This window comes from Podarcis tiliguerta (assembly GCF_965153285.1).
Source record: "Podarcis tiliguerta genome assembly, chromosome: 3".
NCBI classification, from domain to species: Eukaryota; Metazoa; Chordata; class Lepidosauria; order Squamata; family Lacertidae; genus Podarcis; species Podarcis tiliguerta.
The window spans coordinates 73,112,342-73,132,512 of NC_139536.1; the positions used below are offsets into that span (position 1 = coordinate 73,112,342).

The window sequence follows — 20,171 nt, forward strand, 5'->3', positions numbered from 1 at the left end:
TGGCTCAGTCAGGTGAGAAAAGTGCACAGAGGGGGAAGAGAGGAAGGATTGCTCATCTGGCAAGCAAAAATGCTAGCTCTGATGGAACAATCACTTTAGCACAACAATGTTGAATTTCTTGCCTAGTATGTGGATGATGTTGTATAAATAATATGTGACCATCTATATCAGCGGTTCTCAACCTGTGGGTCCCCAAATGTTGTTGAACTACAACTCCCATCACCCCTAGCTAGCAAGGCCAGAGTTCAGGGATGATGGGAGTTGTAGTCCAACAACATCTGGGGACCCACAGGTTGAGAACCGCTGATCCATATTAACCTGCAATGATATGGTAACTTCCTTCCCCAAGTCATATAAGCAACCCAAGGCTGTGGACTGCCTGCAGCATTCAGAGATCTTAAGGGAAGCCCACACAGATGCTCAAGCCATCCTCTGGTGACTTTGCAAGTGTGGATCCTGCTTTGCAAGCAGGGAGAGAATGGATATTTTCAAGCTTGGAAGCCCCATGAGACTCATGACTGGAATGTAGAAACTAAGGTGTATAAGCTGTTCAAGAGGAATAGACCAAACAGAAAAGGAGGAGGAGGAAGGATGTGTACACTTGTGAAGAGATCCATGACCTGGAGCAAGGAAGGCAGATAGAAAGTAAATGGATAGAAATTGAGAAGAAGGAAACAGGAGTGACTTTACTGTGAGCACCGCTGTAGACCTTCAAGCCAGACTGAAGACTTGGAGGATGCCTTCCTAGACGAGATTACCAGACATTCAAAAAAGAAAGATATTGTGGTCAGGGGAGACTTCAGTTTCCCTGATATCAGTTGGGACTCAACAGATATCGGGAACATTCTGCCAAGAATGTAAGGTGCCAAGAATGTAAGGGAGGAACTGATCCATGGAAGTACTGGGAAACTTGGGAGGAAGTATTCATGTCATCCTGGGTTTCATGATACAGAGGCAAGGGAAAGACATGCACTCTGGACTTTAAGGAGGTTGGTTTCAAAAAGTTTAAGGAACTACTGGGGAGATCCCATAGAGATACCATAGAAAAGGGAGTCAAGATTCATGGGACTCTACAGTTCTATGATTTGATGAAATAAAGGCTGACTACTAAGTCCAGCAAAAACTTGTGAACCAAACCTAAGTGAAATATATTGGTAAAAGCCATAAAAAATGAAATAGCCTGTAGCTGACCTGGTTTAAAGTCTGCCCAACAATTAATAAGGATTCCTTTTCATCAAACATAGATTGCCACAATTGTTATAAATGAATTAGCAGCTGTTATACATGAAGAAATAATGTTTTTCTTCCCATTGAAGAAGTTCAAGTTTTTTGAAAGATTGTTCAGTAAGTTGTTCTGATGTAGGTTTCTGTGCACTGGAGAAGAATTTTCAGGATTGTAGTGAAATACATTTTTCATTTTGCTGCATCCTGAAACCCCTCATCTAGTGGGTACACACAGTGGTTGTATTCAAACACTGGCTTTTTGGAGAAATTGTGTCATGTTTGCCATGCTTCATCATTCAAACTGGCCCCTCACACCTACTGTTCTTGTGAATTGTCCATTTACCATTCCAAAATGAGTAAGACTAAATCTCACATATATGTTGAATATTCAAGTTACTATAAAAGTTAACCTAAAAGGTATAATGGCATTGAGTGAAGTATCATTCTACAACAACAATACATTTATATTACTTAGATGCCAAAATGGCTTCTAAGTGGTTTGTGGTAATAATTTCAACGTAAAGACCTTTTATAATTATTTTTATATGATCGTTTATATAATTGTTAGGTAAACTATTATCCTAGCTTTTCTGGAAGTTGAGTGAAGTTTTTTTGTGGTAATAGTTTATCTTTCAACCTAAAGTTTAGTATTTTTTTATCATTTTTATGTTGGTTTTCATAATTATTAAATAAGCTACTCTCCCAGCTTTTTTTTACCAAAGGTACAAATTGGAAGTTATAATTGCAATTGTTTGCTGTGTTGAAGGCATTAGGCACTTTAACAGAATTATCACCAAGCTGTGTTTCTCTCTCTCTCTAAACACCATGCATTAATGAGCTTTATAATTAAAGGAGTCACTTCACACCTCTATTGTTAACCAGTGGCATTGCATCTGCCTTGCTCCATTGATGCCCTTCTCACTTACTTATTGGAGCATTTAACAGTTTTGGCAACAGGGAATTACATGGCATGGGGCAAGTACTCTAATTAGATGCAAGTGAAAGTCCTTGGGGAGATGAATATTTAAAAAGTAATTTGAAGAATCTCTTAATGATGCTGGCAGCGAAAAATGTGGGCCACAGTGAAAAAAGGCATGTCAACATTGCAAAACATGGGTGCAGTAACAGTTGTGTAGTTCACAATCTATTTGTAAGGTTTTTATTTATCTTGAATACGTTAGAGTGATTCTTTTCTAAAATGCTTTAACTTTCAGATAGAGTGAATGGTCTTTCTGTTTTGTAGCTTTCAAAACTGAAAACAACTTGTAAAGGATTATCTATATCCTATTAGCAATACACACATCACAGAATGCTGAGAGCCCTGCATGCTGAGGGCTCACTTGGGCAAGAAGAAATATATCTACCCATGCTAGATCAATCTAGCTTACCCACATGGAGTGGGTGGGGAGCTGAGCCTCCCTCTTCTCCCATACCTTTCTTTAATGATAGTAACTTAAGGCATAAGGAGATAAGAGAGGCTGGGGAGAAATTAGAGGCATTGATCTTTGTGTTTCCCCTGGGAAACACTAACACATGCACACACCCAGTCTCTCAAGCTAAGGTGCATATTTCTTAATAGCTCCCTGATGTTGTCTATTCTTTTAACTGTATTTAGCAGTATCTTAATCAAAGAAGGGCACTGGCTTCATGGAACTGGCCAGGCACACTGGTCCTAGAACTTTCAGCAAGCTATAAGTTGTTGATTGCTTGGACTCTGTTATCTATTTACAGTAGCAGTATCTCATAGCCCCAGTAGCTTAAAGCCCAGGCTGGCAGAATACAGTGAGAGCTGCTCCTTCACATATTTGGGGCCTAAGCCTTTCAGGGATTTTAATGTTAGCATCAAAAACTTGAATTGGGCCTGGTGGCATATTGGCAGCTAATGCAGAATTGGTGTTTTATTGTTTCAGTTAGATACACCACTCACAACTCAGGTTGTCACATTCTACACTAGTTGCAGCTCTGGATTGTCTTCAGATGCTAATTGCAATAATATAATTATGAGGTTACTTGGGCATTTATCCATTTTTAGCTGCAAAACCAGTGCTCTGACATCCTCTGGCATACCCATAAGACCTGGGCATAGGCACCCCATTCCACTGAACCCATCTAACCTCCAGAGATGGATTTGATCAAGGAATACCCCCCCAACTAAAAAAACTGTTCGGTGTCTATATAGGATAGGTTGTTTCCCCAATTTCCAGACATAGTAACCATCTCCCAATAGCACCTAGATATTATTGAAGATTCGCCTTCAGTTTATTGACCCTCTTCCAGCCATTACTGCTTTCAGAAAATGGTCCAAGCACTTGTACTGCCTCACCTGATTCTGGTGGTTTGGGGAGATGAAGATGGGCATCAACCACATCCCTATCTGCATTACTATTTTCAACTGAAGCTAAAGGTCCCATCTTCCAAAGTCCATTGAGGGGGCCCAATGCGACATCCTAGCGTTGCTCTGCGCCAGGCTCCGCTTTTGACCTCAACAATGTGGGCTTCAGAAACAAAGACTGAGGGGGCCCAAAGAGCCTCAAAGCCCTGGAACCAGCACCTACGACTGAAACTGTATCAGGCATAACTACTCTATGCCATTGCAGTCACATAACTCACAAAGAGTATGGTGCATCTTCTATTGACTTAAATGTATAACTAATATTGAAATATTCTGGAACTTTTGAATTCTGCTTAAATCTAAGTACTATAGCTTTTACTGATTTGTAGCTCAGGTTTTGAAATGTGTTTACAATAGTGCTCACACATAAATACATTTGTTTTGGTTTTCCATAATCTGAGTAAATGGGGCAGTTTTCCAAGCTAAAGTCATCTTTCCAGAATATGGTGGCATTGTGTATTTTTCAGTGCATGCATTCCATAGTCCCGTGACCTTAATTCTGAGTGTCTCCCCAGACACAAGTAATTCCATCATTGCTTTTTTCTCCCTTTTAGTTCTAAAGCTAACTTTAAACTAAAAACACCTGGTGTTCTCTGCCTTCCCAGCAAAGCACAAGCAGTAGGTAAATCAAGATGACAATGCCCACCACTCATTGCTGACTGAATGTGGCATATCGTATTTTTCATGCAGCACAGAATTCGGGGGCGGTGAGAGGGATGGAGAGAGGAACCAAGTTCAAAAGCACAAAACCCTGACATTTAGGAAACAAAGAATATACATCACCCTTCTATGCTCATTTTTAATTCAGGGTAAACAAATGTTTATCGTTCTTTTGCCATGGTCTAATTTCACTTCTCTTTAAACTAGCTGATTTAAAAATAAAGGTAAAAGAATATTGAGATAACGTAAGATGCAAGAGTTTTATGGTGAAATGTCTGACCCATCTGTTTCTCTGTTTCTTATAATGGAGGTCTAGAAGTGATATTAATGCCTGTTGGTAGAATTCATCATAGTGCTAAGTAGGGTGTGTATGCACAGATTCACTTATGCAGTGAAATTTCCCCTCTTCTCCCCCGTGGATCCTCTAAACCCACTGAGCAGATTTGGGGGGGGGGGTGCTGGGGACATGGAGGAAGACAAGAGATGGAAAGTTCCATTGCAGGAGAAGAGCTTGTTCTATACACGTGACAATTTAGTTGAATCTCATTCCAGATCTCACCACCACCACCATTGTCTACCATTACTGGTAACTTAATTAAATGTAACTTTTAGCACAGTATGTTTTCTAAAACTAAAATGCATTGTTAATAGAAATAGGCTATAACTTAATTGCTATTATAATATAATGTTATTCTGGCCTTGCTGTTACTTACAAAGCTAGTCTAAAATTCTAAAAGAGCTTGCTGGATTTGTCACTTTACCCATCTTGTGACACATGTTAGTGAAGCATGTTGGGTTTTTTTAAAAAAAAAGTAGTATGGTCCATTTTCCATGTAAATGTACAAGACTGCCTTGTGCCTTAGACGTGTTTATTTGTAAGTTACTCCCATTGATTTTTGTGAGAATTTGATCCCAAGAAGTTTGTCTGGCATTACCTCTTCCACAAATAAGATAAAATTTGATTAATTTTAAATGCCATCAACTTAATTCCTTCTGTGTTGCTTTCACTATATTTCATAGCTTAAACGAACTGCCCAATTCACGACTTGGAGAAGGGTTTCCGGCTTTTGTATGATAGATAAGGTTATATAAATCAGCACCCGCTTGTGACATTTTTGTTTTGGCAGGTGTGTCCAGACACGTAGAAGTTACATGTGTTTTGTCAATCTTTTGAATTCTCTTGTATACTTTCTTTTAACTGTTTCTTACTGAAAATTCTAATGTTTTAGTTTATATTTTTGTAAACTGCTTAGAGATTTTCTTGCACTCGAGCAGTGTATACATTTTGTTAACTAAATAAATGTAGAGTACCCCAGAGCAATCGTGTTGGAAATGGTATGATTCTATAGAAAATAGATTAAGCACTTGTAAGTCTTCATTAAAAGATTCTTTTAATATTTATCTAACTGGTTCTAAAAGACGTTAGTCGTGAACGCTGTGTGAGCTATAAGAATGCATGCTTGCCTTCTCTCGCTTTGCACAGAGCAGATGGATGCTTGACTGCCTGCTAATCCACAGCTGGAATGGTTTCAGCATTTTCCACGTTGCTGGGTTAGAGTGGCTTTTCTAGTGGACTGAGAGGGCAGCAAGAGAGGGATATCATTATTCATCAGTATCCCAGTGGGATCGCTGCCAGCAGAGATTAATTTTTTCTCTTATGCTTGTAAAACAAGCTCAGGTGGAGTCTCTAATCCTCAGGGCACGGGTGGCAGATCAAGGAAGATGCTACAAAGCTAGTTAATTTTCAGATTCTAGGAGAAACAGAAGCTCTGTTAGATGTATAAATACATGATTGCAAATTTAAGTAGCTCAAATCCAAATGGGATCTTCCCAGACATCTGGTACTGAAAATCTCTTGTTTTTTTCTTTGTTGTTTTTAATAGAAGTTCTTGCAAGTTTGAATCACAGCAAAAGTAGCTCTCTTCAGTTATCTTCCTCTATTATTCTTGGCAGATCTTGTCTTAATAGTTAGATTTTTTTTTCTTTTTACAAGTGGCAAATAGAAATGTTAGCTGAGTAGAAATATAGAGCTTACAGGTCTTATCAAATGTCAGTATTGCCAGCCCTTTTACAAAACTGCCAAGTTCCAGGTTATCCCCCTCCCTCCCTCCCTCCCTCCCCCCAAAAAGTTGCATGTAACCCCATTATTTTAGAGGATATGGCTCAGTTGGAACATACTGTACTCCTAGTAGCTCAAAACACCCAAACCAAGCTAATGAAATAGAGATTTATTCTTTATTTACAATGAATTATTTTTTCCTTAGGGACGCGGGTGGTGCTGTGTGTTAAACCACAGAGCCTAGGACTTGCCAATCAGAAGGTTGGTGGTTCAAATCCCTGCGACGGGGTGAGCTCCTGTTGTTCTGTCCCTGCTCCTGCCAACCTAGCAGTTTGAAAGCACGTCAAAGTGCAAGTAGATAAATAGATACCGCACCGGCGGGAAGGTAAACAGCATTTCTGTGCGCTGCTCTGGTTCATCAGAAGCGGCTTAGTCATGCTGGCCACATGACCCGGAAGCTGTACGCCGGCTCCCTCAACCAATAAAGCGAGATGAGCGCCGCAACCCCAGAGTCGGTCACTACTGGACCTAATGGTCAGGGGTCCCTTTATCTTTACCTTTATTTTTTCCTTAAAAGTTTAACATTGCTTTGGATGAAAGCCACTTGCTAATATTGCCTGGTAGTTTGCTTTATGCTCACCAAAACAATGGGCCAAGTTACTGGCTGATTTTAAACTTGTGTAGCTTTGTGAAATTTGGTAGTAAAAATCAGTTTTTGCTATCCTTGGTTTATGTAATAACCCTGACTAGCATCCAGGACTCATATGGAGAGGGGGGTATCAGCTTGACCAGGAAGACAAGTAGCACAAGTCATTGGAGTGGTAAATGCAGACACAGGCCCCACACCAAGCCTGAATGAACTGGATCCTAACTGCCGAGAGTCACCTGGGCCCCCTGGAGACAGCAATCCTGAGCAAGATTCCCCTAAGGAACACCAGGGGCCTCAGCCTCCCAGACCCAGCAGTGCTCAGAATGGGAACTGACTGAATGACTGTCCAAATTCAGTTCCTCAGTTCAGGTTTGAGCAGCCAGAAAATGAGGTGAGGAAATAGGAACTGTGGCAAACAGGAGCACAGACAAAGTTGATAAAAGGAGACAGACCTGTTGAGTGCTGTTGTGCTAGCAAAGATCAGGCAGCAACTGAGAGATGTTGTGCTAGTACCTATTTACACAGGTATTCCCTGAGTCCAGGATTCCAACAAACCTATTTTTCACTTCTAGTTTCAGGATTTTGTCTTTAAAAATAAGTTTGGTTTTTTTTTAAGAAAACAAAAAAAATCTACCTACAGACTGTAAGACTGGGGTAGGGAACCTGACATTATTTAGATCTTGTTGAACTTCAATTCGCATCAGCCACAGCCTGCTTGGTCAATAATAATGAGAATAATAATGAGAATTGTAGTGCAACAAGTTCTGGAGAACCAAGGCTCCCATAACTGCTGTTAAAATATCCTTAACAATGAAGATAATTGCCCTGAAAAGCCCTGAAAAACCTTATCTCTCTGAGACTCATAGCTCTAAAATAATTTTTCAGTAGACAGTGCTGTCCTGGATATGTTTCTGTTGAAGTAAAATTCATTGGAATGAGTATGCTTAGCATCATAGCGATTGTGGGAAACTAAGAAGTGCACTGTATATCATGCCAATTTACGATGTTGGGAGTTGTGATGTTCCCAGCCTGCATCTGAATACTTTGAAACGTATATCTGGCACCATACAGAGGCCAAATAAGTTGAGTTCTTCACTTTACCAAGGCATATGCTCTAGTCTGCTTCCCTCTAACTTTCGGTATTTAGTTCAAAGCCTGAAACAAAAAGTTGACCGATTATTTCCTTCTGGGCAGCTGCTAAGCAAATCTGCTGGTACTGCTTTATTACTGTCATCGGTTCATACAAACTGTGCCAAAACAGTCTATTAATCTTAAAAACATGGGTAGACATTCTAATGGAACTGCAGTAAGTTAAAACTTCTTTTTCTCCTGACAAGTCAGCTTAAACCATAAAACCCAGACGCTCTTTTTAAGTGTCCTTGGACACTTTATCAATGTATAATATAATATTGAAAGTTGTTTGGAATAAAATATTGACAAGGTTCTCAGGGTCTTTTCTGCACCATGGCATTGCGTTCATGTTTTCCAATGAAAAGTGTGGTCTGCTGCTCAAATACATAGCCTTCCCCAACCTGGTGCCCGGCAGATGTTTTGGACTTTCATTAGTCATGCTAGCTGGGGATGGGTAGAAGATGGAGTCCCAAACATCTGGGGAAGACTGACGTAGGGTGATAAAGATTCATGTCTATGTTTTCCCCCATGTTGAGATTTTTTATGAATACTCTAGATTTTCATATTGCTTGTCCATCGCATCTGGTACTCAGAAAAGTATATTAACAGAGATTCCATTTAGCTATCATGGATAATAGCAGTTTTGTTGATACTTAGCCAGAAACCTTTCCTCAGATGCTTACAGTCCTTTGCATTCTTAACATCAAAAAGATACTTAAAAATGGGGGGGGGGGGGAATTATTGTGGCATAGGAATCAGATTGTATCCTAGGCTTGTGAAGACTTTATGCTTTATGCTGATATCACTTCAGAACCTTACATTTAATGCAGTGGTTTGTAGGAGCTTGAGAAAGAGTTTAATTTTATGTGAGGAATTAACGAAATTATCACATAAAAGTTTTTCAGAGATTTTCCAGGAGGTTGTAAAAGAAACTACCATGAAATTACTTTTGGTCTGCCTTCAAGGTTCATTCTGATAGGAATTATTCCCTCTCCGTTCAAATACATCCAGAGGTGTAGCTTTTTCTTTTACATGCTTCATTGTGGCAGTGAAACTAATATCTATAAAATGTTTGTGAAAAAGGTTGCTCTAATTGCAGATCTTGTTGTTGATTCTCTGCTAAGTGTTAAATGTCATTTGTACGATATTCTAATTTCGCTATGGTGTAATGCTCATTACAGCATGGCAATTTAAGTTCACACCCCAAAAGGAACTCTGAACTTTTGGTCAGTCTGCCTTGCTTTTAACTAGGTTTGACCTTCCTGTGCTCTTTCACAGTGGGAAAGGTCATTTGGATTCCTGATCCCTTGATAATTATAGATGCCATCCATAGTTCTCTGCACAGTTAGATAAGGAGGTAAAGTTGGAAACTAAATAAACGCTCAGGGGGTTTTAAGGAGCCATAGAGATGTCTTGCTGTGCACAAATGTACTTCTCATGATTGGTGTGTTATTGTTATTTTTAATGTTAATGGGACCAGGGTGTTAAAATATGCATTTAACATGCTTAAAGTATGTGCCATGCTATATGCATGGCACAACTTACATCACAGGCAAGGATGGGAAGATGAATTCTGGCAGCATAACATGCAGCTAAAAAGCAGCCTGCAGTGCTTTGTGTTTCTCTTAAACTATTGTGGGGTACTACAGTGTACCCATTTCATAAAAAAAGAACTGGTAGTCCTCAGAACCCTCCCACCCCAAAAAAAGCAGGCAGAATTACACTTATGGGGCAGTCAGAGGGCCTTGATGGGAACCAAAAAGGTGTCTGAATGTGCCATACTACTCATGAGCACCATGTTTGGTGCCTCATGTGCATGTACCACAGTAGCACTACGCACAGTGCTAGAAATTGTATCATCTAACACGAATTTATATGTTTATGTGAGGGAGAGCTTCCACAAAAACAAGAAGATGTAGGTTTGGGACAGCATGGAACAGTCTGTCTTAGTGCGACCAAGATTTTACATGTATGAAAGGGAATCTTGTTGCATAAATGCCATGGTCATATAATAGTAATTCCTTAATCCAAAAAAAGAAAAAGAGGATCATAGCACAGTCTGTTTTCAGCCACGTACTTTTCAAAGTAATGAGTTGGAGCAGCTTGACTTACAGAAGTCATTTTCTTACTAAACTACTGAAGGCCGGAAACCAAACAAACACAACTAAGTTTTTAAAAGTTGGCCTGTCCTTCTGCCTGAGGCAGGTCCTCCCTCCATGATGGATGGGAGGGTGGAGAAAGGAGTAGGAAAACAAGACTAGAAAAAGAACTGGAGCTCTCCATTTCTTCCCTTCCAGCTCCTTGGCAGGACTTGGGCTACTATATAATGTGTTTCAAAGAGTTACTGTCAGCAACTCCTATATGGCTGCCTTGTTTTCAGCCTTAGTATTCCAACACCACACATTCTCTCAGTTTTCATCTCCTAGAGCTTAGATCCTTCCCACATTCAGTCTCTTGACTGGTTCTGATCACATGTCCTAGTCTAGCTAATGTTACTTCTTTCTTTCTTTCTTTCTTTCTTTCTTTCTTTCTTTCTTTCTTTCTTTTTTGTCTAGACAGTAAACTTGTATGATCCAGTTGATATTGACTTTGGGAACATAAAGATTGAATCTCAAACATAAACTTATTTCATGCCCTTTGGACTGGTTTCAGGGTGCTGCAGCCCAGCAAATCCTGCTTGGCAGAGGGAAATATTTGATTGTGGCTTTTCCATTCCTGTTTCCAGACTCTCAAAATACAATATGTATATAAGGGCAACATGAGATGGTGGGAGGAGCACGCATTTCCAAATATTTATTTTTGAAGCGGTGAACTGTAGCAAGGGGAACCATAACCTAGTCTAGTGACCCCAAAGCAGAACCCATTACATTTCTTACCTTCTCTCCCCCATAAGGTACCACGGCAGGTTCAGCAATACAAAAATGCAATGTTAAAATCAGTTTAAAACAGTTTCATCGAGAAGAACGGGAACTTACGGTTTTCTTTAAACCCTTGGAAGCATTTGCCTTTTCGCTCAGCTTTGCTAAAACATTAATTTCATCTGAGCTTTTTTTAGAAGAAAAAACGTAAAGGCCAACTGGAGCAAAGCTATCCCTTTTACCACTAGCAAAAGGCTAATGGTCATCCACTGCTGGGTGAGGCATGATCCCAACATGACTGAAGAGAGAGCTCTCGTTTCAAGGCCTATTCATATCTTCTATTATGGGCAGTCAGCTTAAAGTATCAGGTTTTCTAGTGCCTCTCTTTCTCATAGGAATAAAATAACAAATGAACTGCAGTGCATTTATTTGAATGTGGTATCCCCTAACCACATGCCACTTGGAGATAGGGGTCCAAGGAAATACTTCATTCAAATAAATGCATTGTCCATTTTGTTTGTACAGTGGTACCTCAGGTTAAGTACTTAATTCGTTCCGGAGATCCGTACTTAACCTGAAACTGTTCTTAACCTGAAGCACCACTTTAGCTAATGGGGCCTCCTGCTGCCGCCGCAGCGCCGGAGCATGATTTCTGTACTCAACCTGAAGTAAAGTTCTTAACCTGAAGCACTATTTTTGGGTTAGCGGAGTCTGTAACCTGAAGCGTATGTAACCTGAGGTGCCACTGTACTGCATACTGTGCCTGGTGCTAACTGGGTATGTGAGGTCTGAGACTTGTGTTGGGTAGAGAGCAAGGGCAACACAGTGGGGAATACTGCCACTCCCGCCACTTCCTTCTGCTGCCACCTGCTCTGCTACACACCCTGCCGCATCCACCACTGGCAGAGAAGCAGCACAGCCATTGGCACTGATTTGGGGCAAGATCACACTGGTTTCAGGTGAGATCTCACCCAAAATGGTTGTGATCTTGCCCAAAATTGGCGCTCATGGCGGCACTTCACCACCACTGACGGAGGCAACAGGGCACCCATGGGCATGCTGCCTGGGGGGCTTCTGCTACCTGAAGCAACATCCTCACCCTACCTAATGGCTTAACCAGCACCGGTTGAGAGTTTTCCTTACCTGTGATGCCTCGACAGGCTCTCATGCTGAGAGTGATCATGCCAAAGACCTTAAAATCTCCCTGAAGGTACAAACAGCACATTGTTTAATAGAGTCAAAGCAAGAGAAAGCACATGACATGCACATTTATCCCTTAAAACCCTTACCAATTTATATGACACGCTCGTATCTGTCCTCATTTTGAGGGCTGTCCTCACTGTGCTTGAATATGTGCCAGAACAAGCAAAAATTTGTTTATGTGCTTCTAAAACTTCAAAATCCATGTGCAATATAAAGTTGGAACCGGGAGGCCAATCTTTTTTTATGGACTAGAAATAAACTCCTCTGAATAGAAAGTTGTCAGAAGAATTAACTGATACAGACCTAATTTTAACCAGCGGTACTACTTGGTGCCACTGGAACAGCAGCATTCCTTTTGCTAAGTTTGTTTGCTGCTCATAAATCTGTGCCTGACTTAATTCCATCTGCTTGCTAGTACACATATGTATGGGCTTATAAATCAAGCTTGCACTTAATGTGCTGTCCAAGAGTTGAATGATAAAGTATTGGGTGGTAATATGAAGTATTACTAGTGAATGGCAGTTTTGTGTCAGATGTTTGATGACAAGGGTGGAAAACAGCAAAATCCAAAATGCGCTGTCTTGTTTTGCTTCCTTTCCTCTGAGATAATAAAAGTGAGATCGTACATGTAAAAGCTATTACAACACATTTCTCACTTGCTTTTCTGCTGGGTGGATTGTGCACTGTGTGTGCATCTAGGGGGCAAGTGTATGCAAAATGTCAATTGGTTCACGCCTGTACGCAGGTCATACTCAGTTTCCTTTGTGCCAAAAAACTGAGCAACGGATTAGAATTGAGCTTTCTCTCAGTGGTTTATCCTTTCTTGTTGCCTCTTTGTTTTCCTTTCCTTGATTTTAAGATACCAGCTAAGGACCCTGTAACACTTTCCCCACAATAATTATCTCCTTTTAGGCCTTAGGCCTCGATCCACACGCATACCCCTATGCTAAGATAATTGGAAGGAGCGGGTTGGATGGAGTGTAGGTGTTTCTCCATGAACTTCTGCAGACTCAGATGGCCCCCTGTGAACCACTAAACATGCAAGCAGATGTCAGGCTTGCTTGTGGTAAGCCACAAAATAAGGTATTCTGAGGGTAAGTCTGAGCTGGCCTGTCTCCACCTTGTGCAGCAGCTGCAGCTCTATACAGCTGCAGTGGTGGTGGTGAGGAGTTAAGACTACTCTGTTAGTAAATGTGCTCTAACAATTGCTGTTTGGCTGGCTGCGTCTCAGACTAATATAACATTTCTGGGGGTTGATGAGACTGTGTGAATACAAAAGGATGTTAGATTATGCTTAGTACACTTTTAGTCAGTGGAATGTTCAGAGATTAACAGCCTGACATCATTAACAGTCAGAGCCAAGTGTGGCCATCCAGAAGAAAGTAGGCCATTTGGCGTTATGTACATTTTCCTCAGGCACTTGTGATTTTAAAACTTCCTCTTGGATACATCTTTGTACCTCAGCTACTTAATTAAACACTGGCGTTACGTGCATGCTGGATTAATCACAGCTAAAGAAACAGCAAAGTGTATCTCCACTGCAATTTGAGAATTTGAAGCAGTCACACAATCATCACTGATAGAATGAGTTGTGACAAAGTCAGCTCTTGTTGGTTTCCCCCTAGAAGTGAGTTTGAAAGCTGCTCTGAAACCTTATTGATTTTACACTTCAGCTGTCTGGCTCCATTGTGAAGCCTTTCTCTTTTTAGCGGGGTCATATTGACCCAAAATATTCCCCAGTGCCTGACATATCTTGACCCCTTATCTAGCACCACCTTTTCATCCATGCATTGAGAATCCACTCCTGGTCCTATATGTAGAACAGGTAGCATTTCTATAAATCGGGTGTTGAACCTGTCACCTTCCTGATGTTGCTGGACTTCATGACAGAGATGTGCAAGCTTGCACATGACGTGGGGGAAATGGAAAGGAAGATGCTAGAACTTGGGGTCATCAAATGAAGCTGAATGCTGAAATATTCAGGACATACTGTACAAAAATAGATACTGTGCTTCTTCACAAAGCGAGTACTTAAACTGTTTGAGGACTTCCCATAAACATCTGGTTGGCCACTGTGAGAACAGGATGCTGGACTAAGTTGGGCCTTCGCAATAATCCATATTATATAGTCTTATGAATGTTTACTTCCCTGCCTTCCTTGCCCTGTTGCTGAACTCACATAAGTCCTTAAATTGCCTGACTCCTTACCATCTTCCCAGTGCTTAATTACTGGGGCTCCCTTGTGCTCACAGAGTTTATACACTCCTATGGCTAGTTTGTCCCAGTTCTTTTGCAAGGAATTAGAGTAAGAGGCCTCACTTCAAAAAAAGAGTGCGTGGCTACCTTGAAATTCCAAGGCTAATCCAGTTCAGTCAGATATCTTAGCTGCTACGGACTGCAGAAGACTGCAGTTGCCACTACTACAGGTGCCACATAATATCCATTCGGCATGTGTAAGAATTCAGTTGTTTAGTATGGCATCACCCGCACTTTGGAACGCCCTGCCAATTGAGATCAAGCAGGCACCTTAACTATACTCTTTTCAGCACCTGCTAAAAACATTCTTGTTTAGACAAGTCTACCCAGATGCTTAGAAAGTTGAGGTCATTTAAAATGTGTTTTAGTATTTTAACTTTTGTATGTATATTTTTAACGGTTGTGAATTTTTCTCCATTTTACAGTTTTATCTTTTTGTAAACTGCTTTGAGTTTTTTTACAACCAAGTAGTGTATAAATTTTATGAAATGAAATAAATGCAACAGTTTATGAGATTCTGCAGCACAGTTGACATTAAATACAATTGACCTTTCGCATTCCTTAAAAAAGAGGGGGTCCATTAAAAAGGTGTAGATTTGATATTACTAAACATCACTAGCAGCAAGATGTTTCTTTCATGAATACTCTACTTTGACATGTGCATACTCTTCTTTTCTGCACTGGTAGAGTTTTAAAATGAAACCTGCGCCCTAAAATTACATAGATCTAAAACTGCATACATCTGTTGGCTGTTTTGACCTCAAATTCCAATTTAAACATAAGTGAAATCTGAAATCTGCCAATATTTCAATCTCTTGGTAAAGCGGACACTTCTGCACCTTCAGTAGTGGAAACAAGCTCCAGGAATGTGAGAGACTAATTTGGTTTGGCTTAAAAGCCTCAGTGTTACAAATTAATCAGCTTGGTCCGAAAAGTCTAGAACTCATTAACTTTAAAGGCTTTGCCGGTTCTCATAGCTGAACTTAAGTTTTAGCATAAATAAGGCTTTCTTTTGTCACCTGCATCATCATGGCATCCCACATCTCTTACTCACAGCCTGATCCAGTGCATATTTGCTCATAATTGAGTTCAATGGGACTTATTCCCTAGTTAGCCTGCATAGGATTACAGTCCTGCAGTGTAATTCTAGTATGCTTACTTGGAGGTAAGACTCATTGTATTCAAGCGTGTATTCAAGAGTGCAGCCTTAGCCTACTATGAAATGTGTTACCTATTAGCTTTTTATATTTTTGAGCTAGTGTGCTGTATAAATCTACATTGAATGCTTTGTTTTATTTAAATCACTGGAATAGAAGAATAATTTTACTGAAATAAATAAGAGCTTACATGTGATACCTATTATTTAATTAATTTCACAGTGACTTTTTTCCCAGGCTGTTAAATAAAAGAAAGAAAGCCATGTGTTCTCAGTCCTTCAGATACAATGGTAGGAATTCAACATCCCACTAGGGCAATCGTTCCATCAGAACAAGTATTTTGGAGAATCTCCCATCTTCCCCCCTACCCCCCGCTCTGCTGCTCCGGGGCCAATTTCAGGGGCATTTGCGGGGAGAGGAGGGAAAGCACCATTACACAAGAGGAAGTCCTTGATCAGCACTTCTGCTGATGGGACTCAATTGAGTGCCACACTATGCATCAGTAAATTTGTCTTTGTTTGTTTTAAACATAGGCATGGTTAGGAATATGTTTGCAAAGTCATAACTTAGAATTAGTCGTATTAGGGATTTTAGGTTAGGCCTTTTAATTTTATTACTGACTGGTTCCAGTGTACCTTTTAATCAGTCTTTTAAAAACTCTGCTAACTTTTAGTAAACAAAACATTTTAATTGACAGGCAGTGCTTTTTTTCTGGGGGTACTTAGGGTACGCAGTACCAGCACCTCTTTTTCTGGAAGAAAGGCACTGTTGACAGGTAACAGGATGGGAGAAGGTTGAAAAAGGATGATGCTTTGGAGGGCGTTTGTGAAACCTTTGATAAAGGAATGGCAGAGAACCTGTGCCTCATGGGGTGTTAGACTCCAGCTTGCATCAGGCCTAGCCAGCATATCATATTGTCAGTGATTATGGGAGCTGTAATCCTGCAATATCTGAAGAACCATAGACTCCCCATCTAAGGTTCCACAGTTGGCAGAAAGGTTTGTGCTAATCTAGGTTTTGCAATCAATTATTAGCAGTGAAAATGAAAGTGCAAATATTGTAAGCTAGGATGTTGGAAGCCCATTTTTATTTTTTTATTCCTATCCTCATTTTGGTCTATGTCATCTTCAGTGTGCTCTTCTTCCCACCCATATTTCAATTACTATTTTCTGCACTGATCCTCCCCTTTTGTATGCTTTCATGAATCATTCCAAACTGACCTTATTTAGTTACTGAGTAAACTGAGGAGAGTCACTTTGGGGTAACCTGAAAATGCTTGGATGAGCACATCTGGTAGACTATCACTGAATTACTTCCTACTCACCACTGCCTTTTGAGCAGTGACTAGTAGAGATGGACTTGGATGCCCATTAACATATGATGGTGACTTTCAAAAATGTAGTGTGGCCACTGGGATGTCCTTCTGGCACATGGTGAGTCAACTCAGTCCTCAGGCATTTGGAAATATATAGAAAGGTGATGGATTGTGTAGTCAGGGTGCTGTAGTTTAGAACTTCCACGCACTAAACTTGGTGACTGCTTAATTAATGGCCCTTGGGTTCCATTCAGCCTGCCAAAGAAAGAAGGGGAGAGGGTGGTGAAGAAACAAAGTGAGTGTTAAATGTGTCCAGGGCATCTGCCTTCAGTTGCTTAACTTTCCCCGCCTCTGGACAAAATATAGACACTATGGGAGAATTGTATGTTATTCCAAGAGGAGTTATCAAAGAGCTTCCAGCTTTTGGAATTGTTCAACTTTCAACTTCATTTGTGTCCTAAATGATAGGACACAAAGCAACATCAGAGAAAACAAGGAAGGGTGTTCTTGTCTATTGTTCCCCTAAAATTGTAAACTTCAGTACCTTGGGTTTTGAAAGTTGTTTTATTGCCAACTTTTTGTTGAAATCAATACTCTAATGAAACAAAATATTTTTGTGCTTAGACTGCCATTGTTGAACCCACGGCATTTGCAGACTAGGATAAGGTTTGTACTGAAAAGGGAAACCCAAATGGAAAATACAGAGTGAACAGCCGGGCCTATTTGATTTGATTATGGAGGATGTTTCTTTATTCTGTCTTTCCTTGTGCAATCTGAAAACAGTAGCAGGGGGTTACAAGCAGAGTTCATCATCAGGTTGTCAATCACTGTCATTTAACATTTGCAGTGGGAGATGTCTTTATTCAAGGACAGCTGGGCAAATCAGAAGCACAGATTTGCAGTTAGCAGTCTGTCCTGCCTACACTAAACAAACAGGGACAGGGCAGACAGACCGGCCTCTCGCATAAAAATATAATGGACTGTGCTGACCTTGGTGCCCTCCATTCAGCTTCATTCCCAGTTGTATAAAAGCTTCAGTGCCCATTCTCAATTTCCTTTAATTACTTACATGATGCAGATAAGAAAATGAACTTCACTTACAATCATCCATCACACACAGGAAATGAAGTAGGCAAGTTGTTTGAAACAAGAGGAGTGTTTTGGAAGTAAATAAAACAGGTTGTATTTGCAGGGGGAGGGAAGGAGTCTGGGGAGCTATTTTCTTTTTGCAGAAATACCAGCTAAGCTGCAGCTACTCCTCTGACCCTGCCTCCGCCTCCCCTACTCCAGCCTCTCCCCCCAGCCCGGTCTGTCTCCCAGTTGTAGCTGCTAGGCCGTATTGAGTGGGAGGGGGGAAATCTCCTTGGTAAATATTCTTTAAAATATCTTTAAAAGGGTGCAAGTTAAATAAGAGTGAGGCAAACATGCAGAATTCAATAGGGCTTAAAATGGTGGTGACCTTTAGGTTCAGAAAATAAATGACCACAGTTTTCACAAGAGATCTGGCAGAGACATCAAGGATTAGTTAGCAGTTGTCTTCAGTCAGTCTTTTTGTGACGAAGAAGAAAGAAACCTGCTTAAAGAGCATGATTTTTTAAAAGAAACATAAACTTTATTTCGAAGTTTTTCTAAACATCCTTTTACCTTTCGGCAGTAGCATTGCTACAACCTGTGATATTGTTTATAATCAGAAGTGAATAGTTTTGTTGAATATTAACAGTGGGTTGTCTTTTAGGAGCATCTGAAGTTTGGCTAAAGTACTTACAGCTTCTTAGGGAGGTGGGGCTTGAAGGAGGATTCATCTGGGCAAACATTTAATTCCTATGGATTTGTGAGAAATGTAGCTGTTTTGTCCCAGAGATCTACAGTTCAAGAAATGATGGAAAAGCAGACCATATTAATTGTGTATTTGGTGAAATTAAAAGTTGAGAGACCTTTCCCCTTTGAAAGCATTGATTTTGCCATTGCAAAGCTCTCCCTTGAGCATTCTGGTGGAAAACATGCTAGCTTTCGTAGTAAATGCAAAAATAGTAGAATATTGTAAACGCTATCCATTCTTCCCCAAGCACTGCTCTTCCCAGTGAGACCTCTTCTGCACCCACCTCTGGCAGGAGAGCTTTCAGGACACATGTGGAACTTGCCCAGTGTCTGCTTCTAGTTGCAGCCTCTTGCAGTACATCAGATGCCATCCAGAGGGTATCCCTGCCCTTGTGAGCAGCTTAGTGATGGACACAATGGCTGTTGTGAAGGGAAGGAACAGCAACAAAATCTGCAGAAGCAAACTCACAGTCCTGTAGATCACAGCCATCAGGTTTTCCACGCTAACATTTTTTCTCTTTCTCTCCCCCCCCCCCTTTTTTTTATTTATTTATTAAGGATGCTGAAGAGTATGCAGACCTTCCAGTACGACATAATGAAGATCAATTGAACAGTGAACTGGCCAAACATGTCCCCGTTGAAGTCAATCCGCATTCTTTTGACAGTTCACACACAAAAACCCATCTTCTGATGCAAGCCCATTTTGAACACGCTGTGTTACTGTCCCCGGATTATGTCACTGATACCAAGACGGTGTTAGACCAGTCAATTAGAATATGTCAGGTACAGTTGCACTCTTTTATGATCACTTGCCTGGTTTGCTATTGATAGCTGTCATGATACGGATCCAAGAATGCACCTGAATTGTTCACAGAGATTGCATTAGTATAGCATTCTAGCATTTTTCTGTACAAAGTATTTTGCAGTTCTTACTTTGTGCATCCTCACAACAGTCCTGTGAGGCAGGTAGACTTTGATGGTTCCATTATACAGGGAATGTCAGAAGAAGAAGAATGTTAATTTAGGACTGAGGTGTAAGCAAAGTCCATGTTGATCCCACAGAAGTTGTGATTAGGCAGACACAGATGGGGACAGGGAAGTGGGTGTAAGCCCCACCCTCAACAGAATGGAATGCGCAGGCTGCTCTTCAGATATCTGCGTAACTAGAACAAACATATGAAGAAGGTTTGTAAGCACGTGTAATTGAACACAATTAGAAATCTCCACCAATTGGAACCCTGGCTTCTCAGTTTCCAGTGACAGCAATTATACCTTCAAAACTGGGGCTAATGGGAGTTTTTATAGTATCTGGAGGGCACCAGAATGGAGAAGGCTGATTAACAGAAGCAAGATAATGTTGTGTTTAAACATTAGACTGGATCTGATCTGCACATTCAACAGAATAAAGTAGTATGAAGTGTTAGCATAGATTATACTATTTCAGTTCAC

The 20,171-nt window shown here is 40.6% G+C and overlaps 1 protein-coding gene across 2 annotated transcripts in view; it reads left to right on the forward strand.

Annotated features, from left to right (window-relative positions):
• Positions 1–20,171, forward strand: part of ASCC3 (activating signal cointegrator 1 complex subunit 3) — a 199,323-nt gene that overhangs the window by 156,930 nt on the left and 22,222 nt on the right. For both annotated transcript variants that reach the window (XM_083433415.1, XM_083433414.1), the window contains exon 37: positions 19,281–19,505. In XM_083433415.1, coding sequence (XP_083289541.1) covers positions 19,281–19,505 — 225 coding nt within the window. The remainder of the gene's footprint in view (positions 1–19,280; positions 19,506–20,171) is intronic.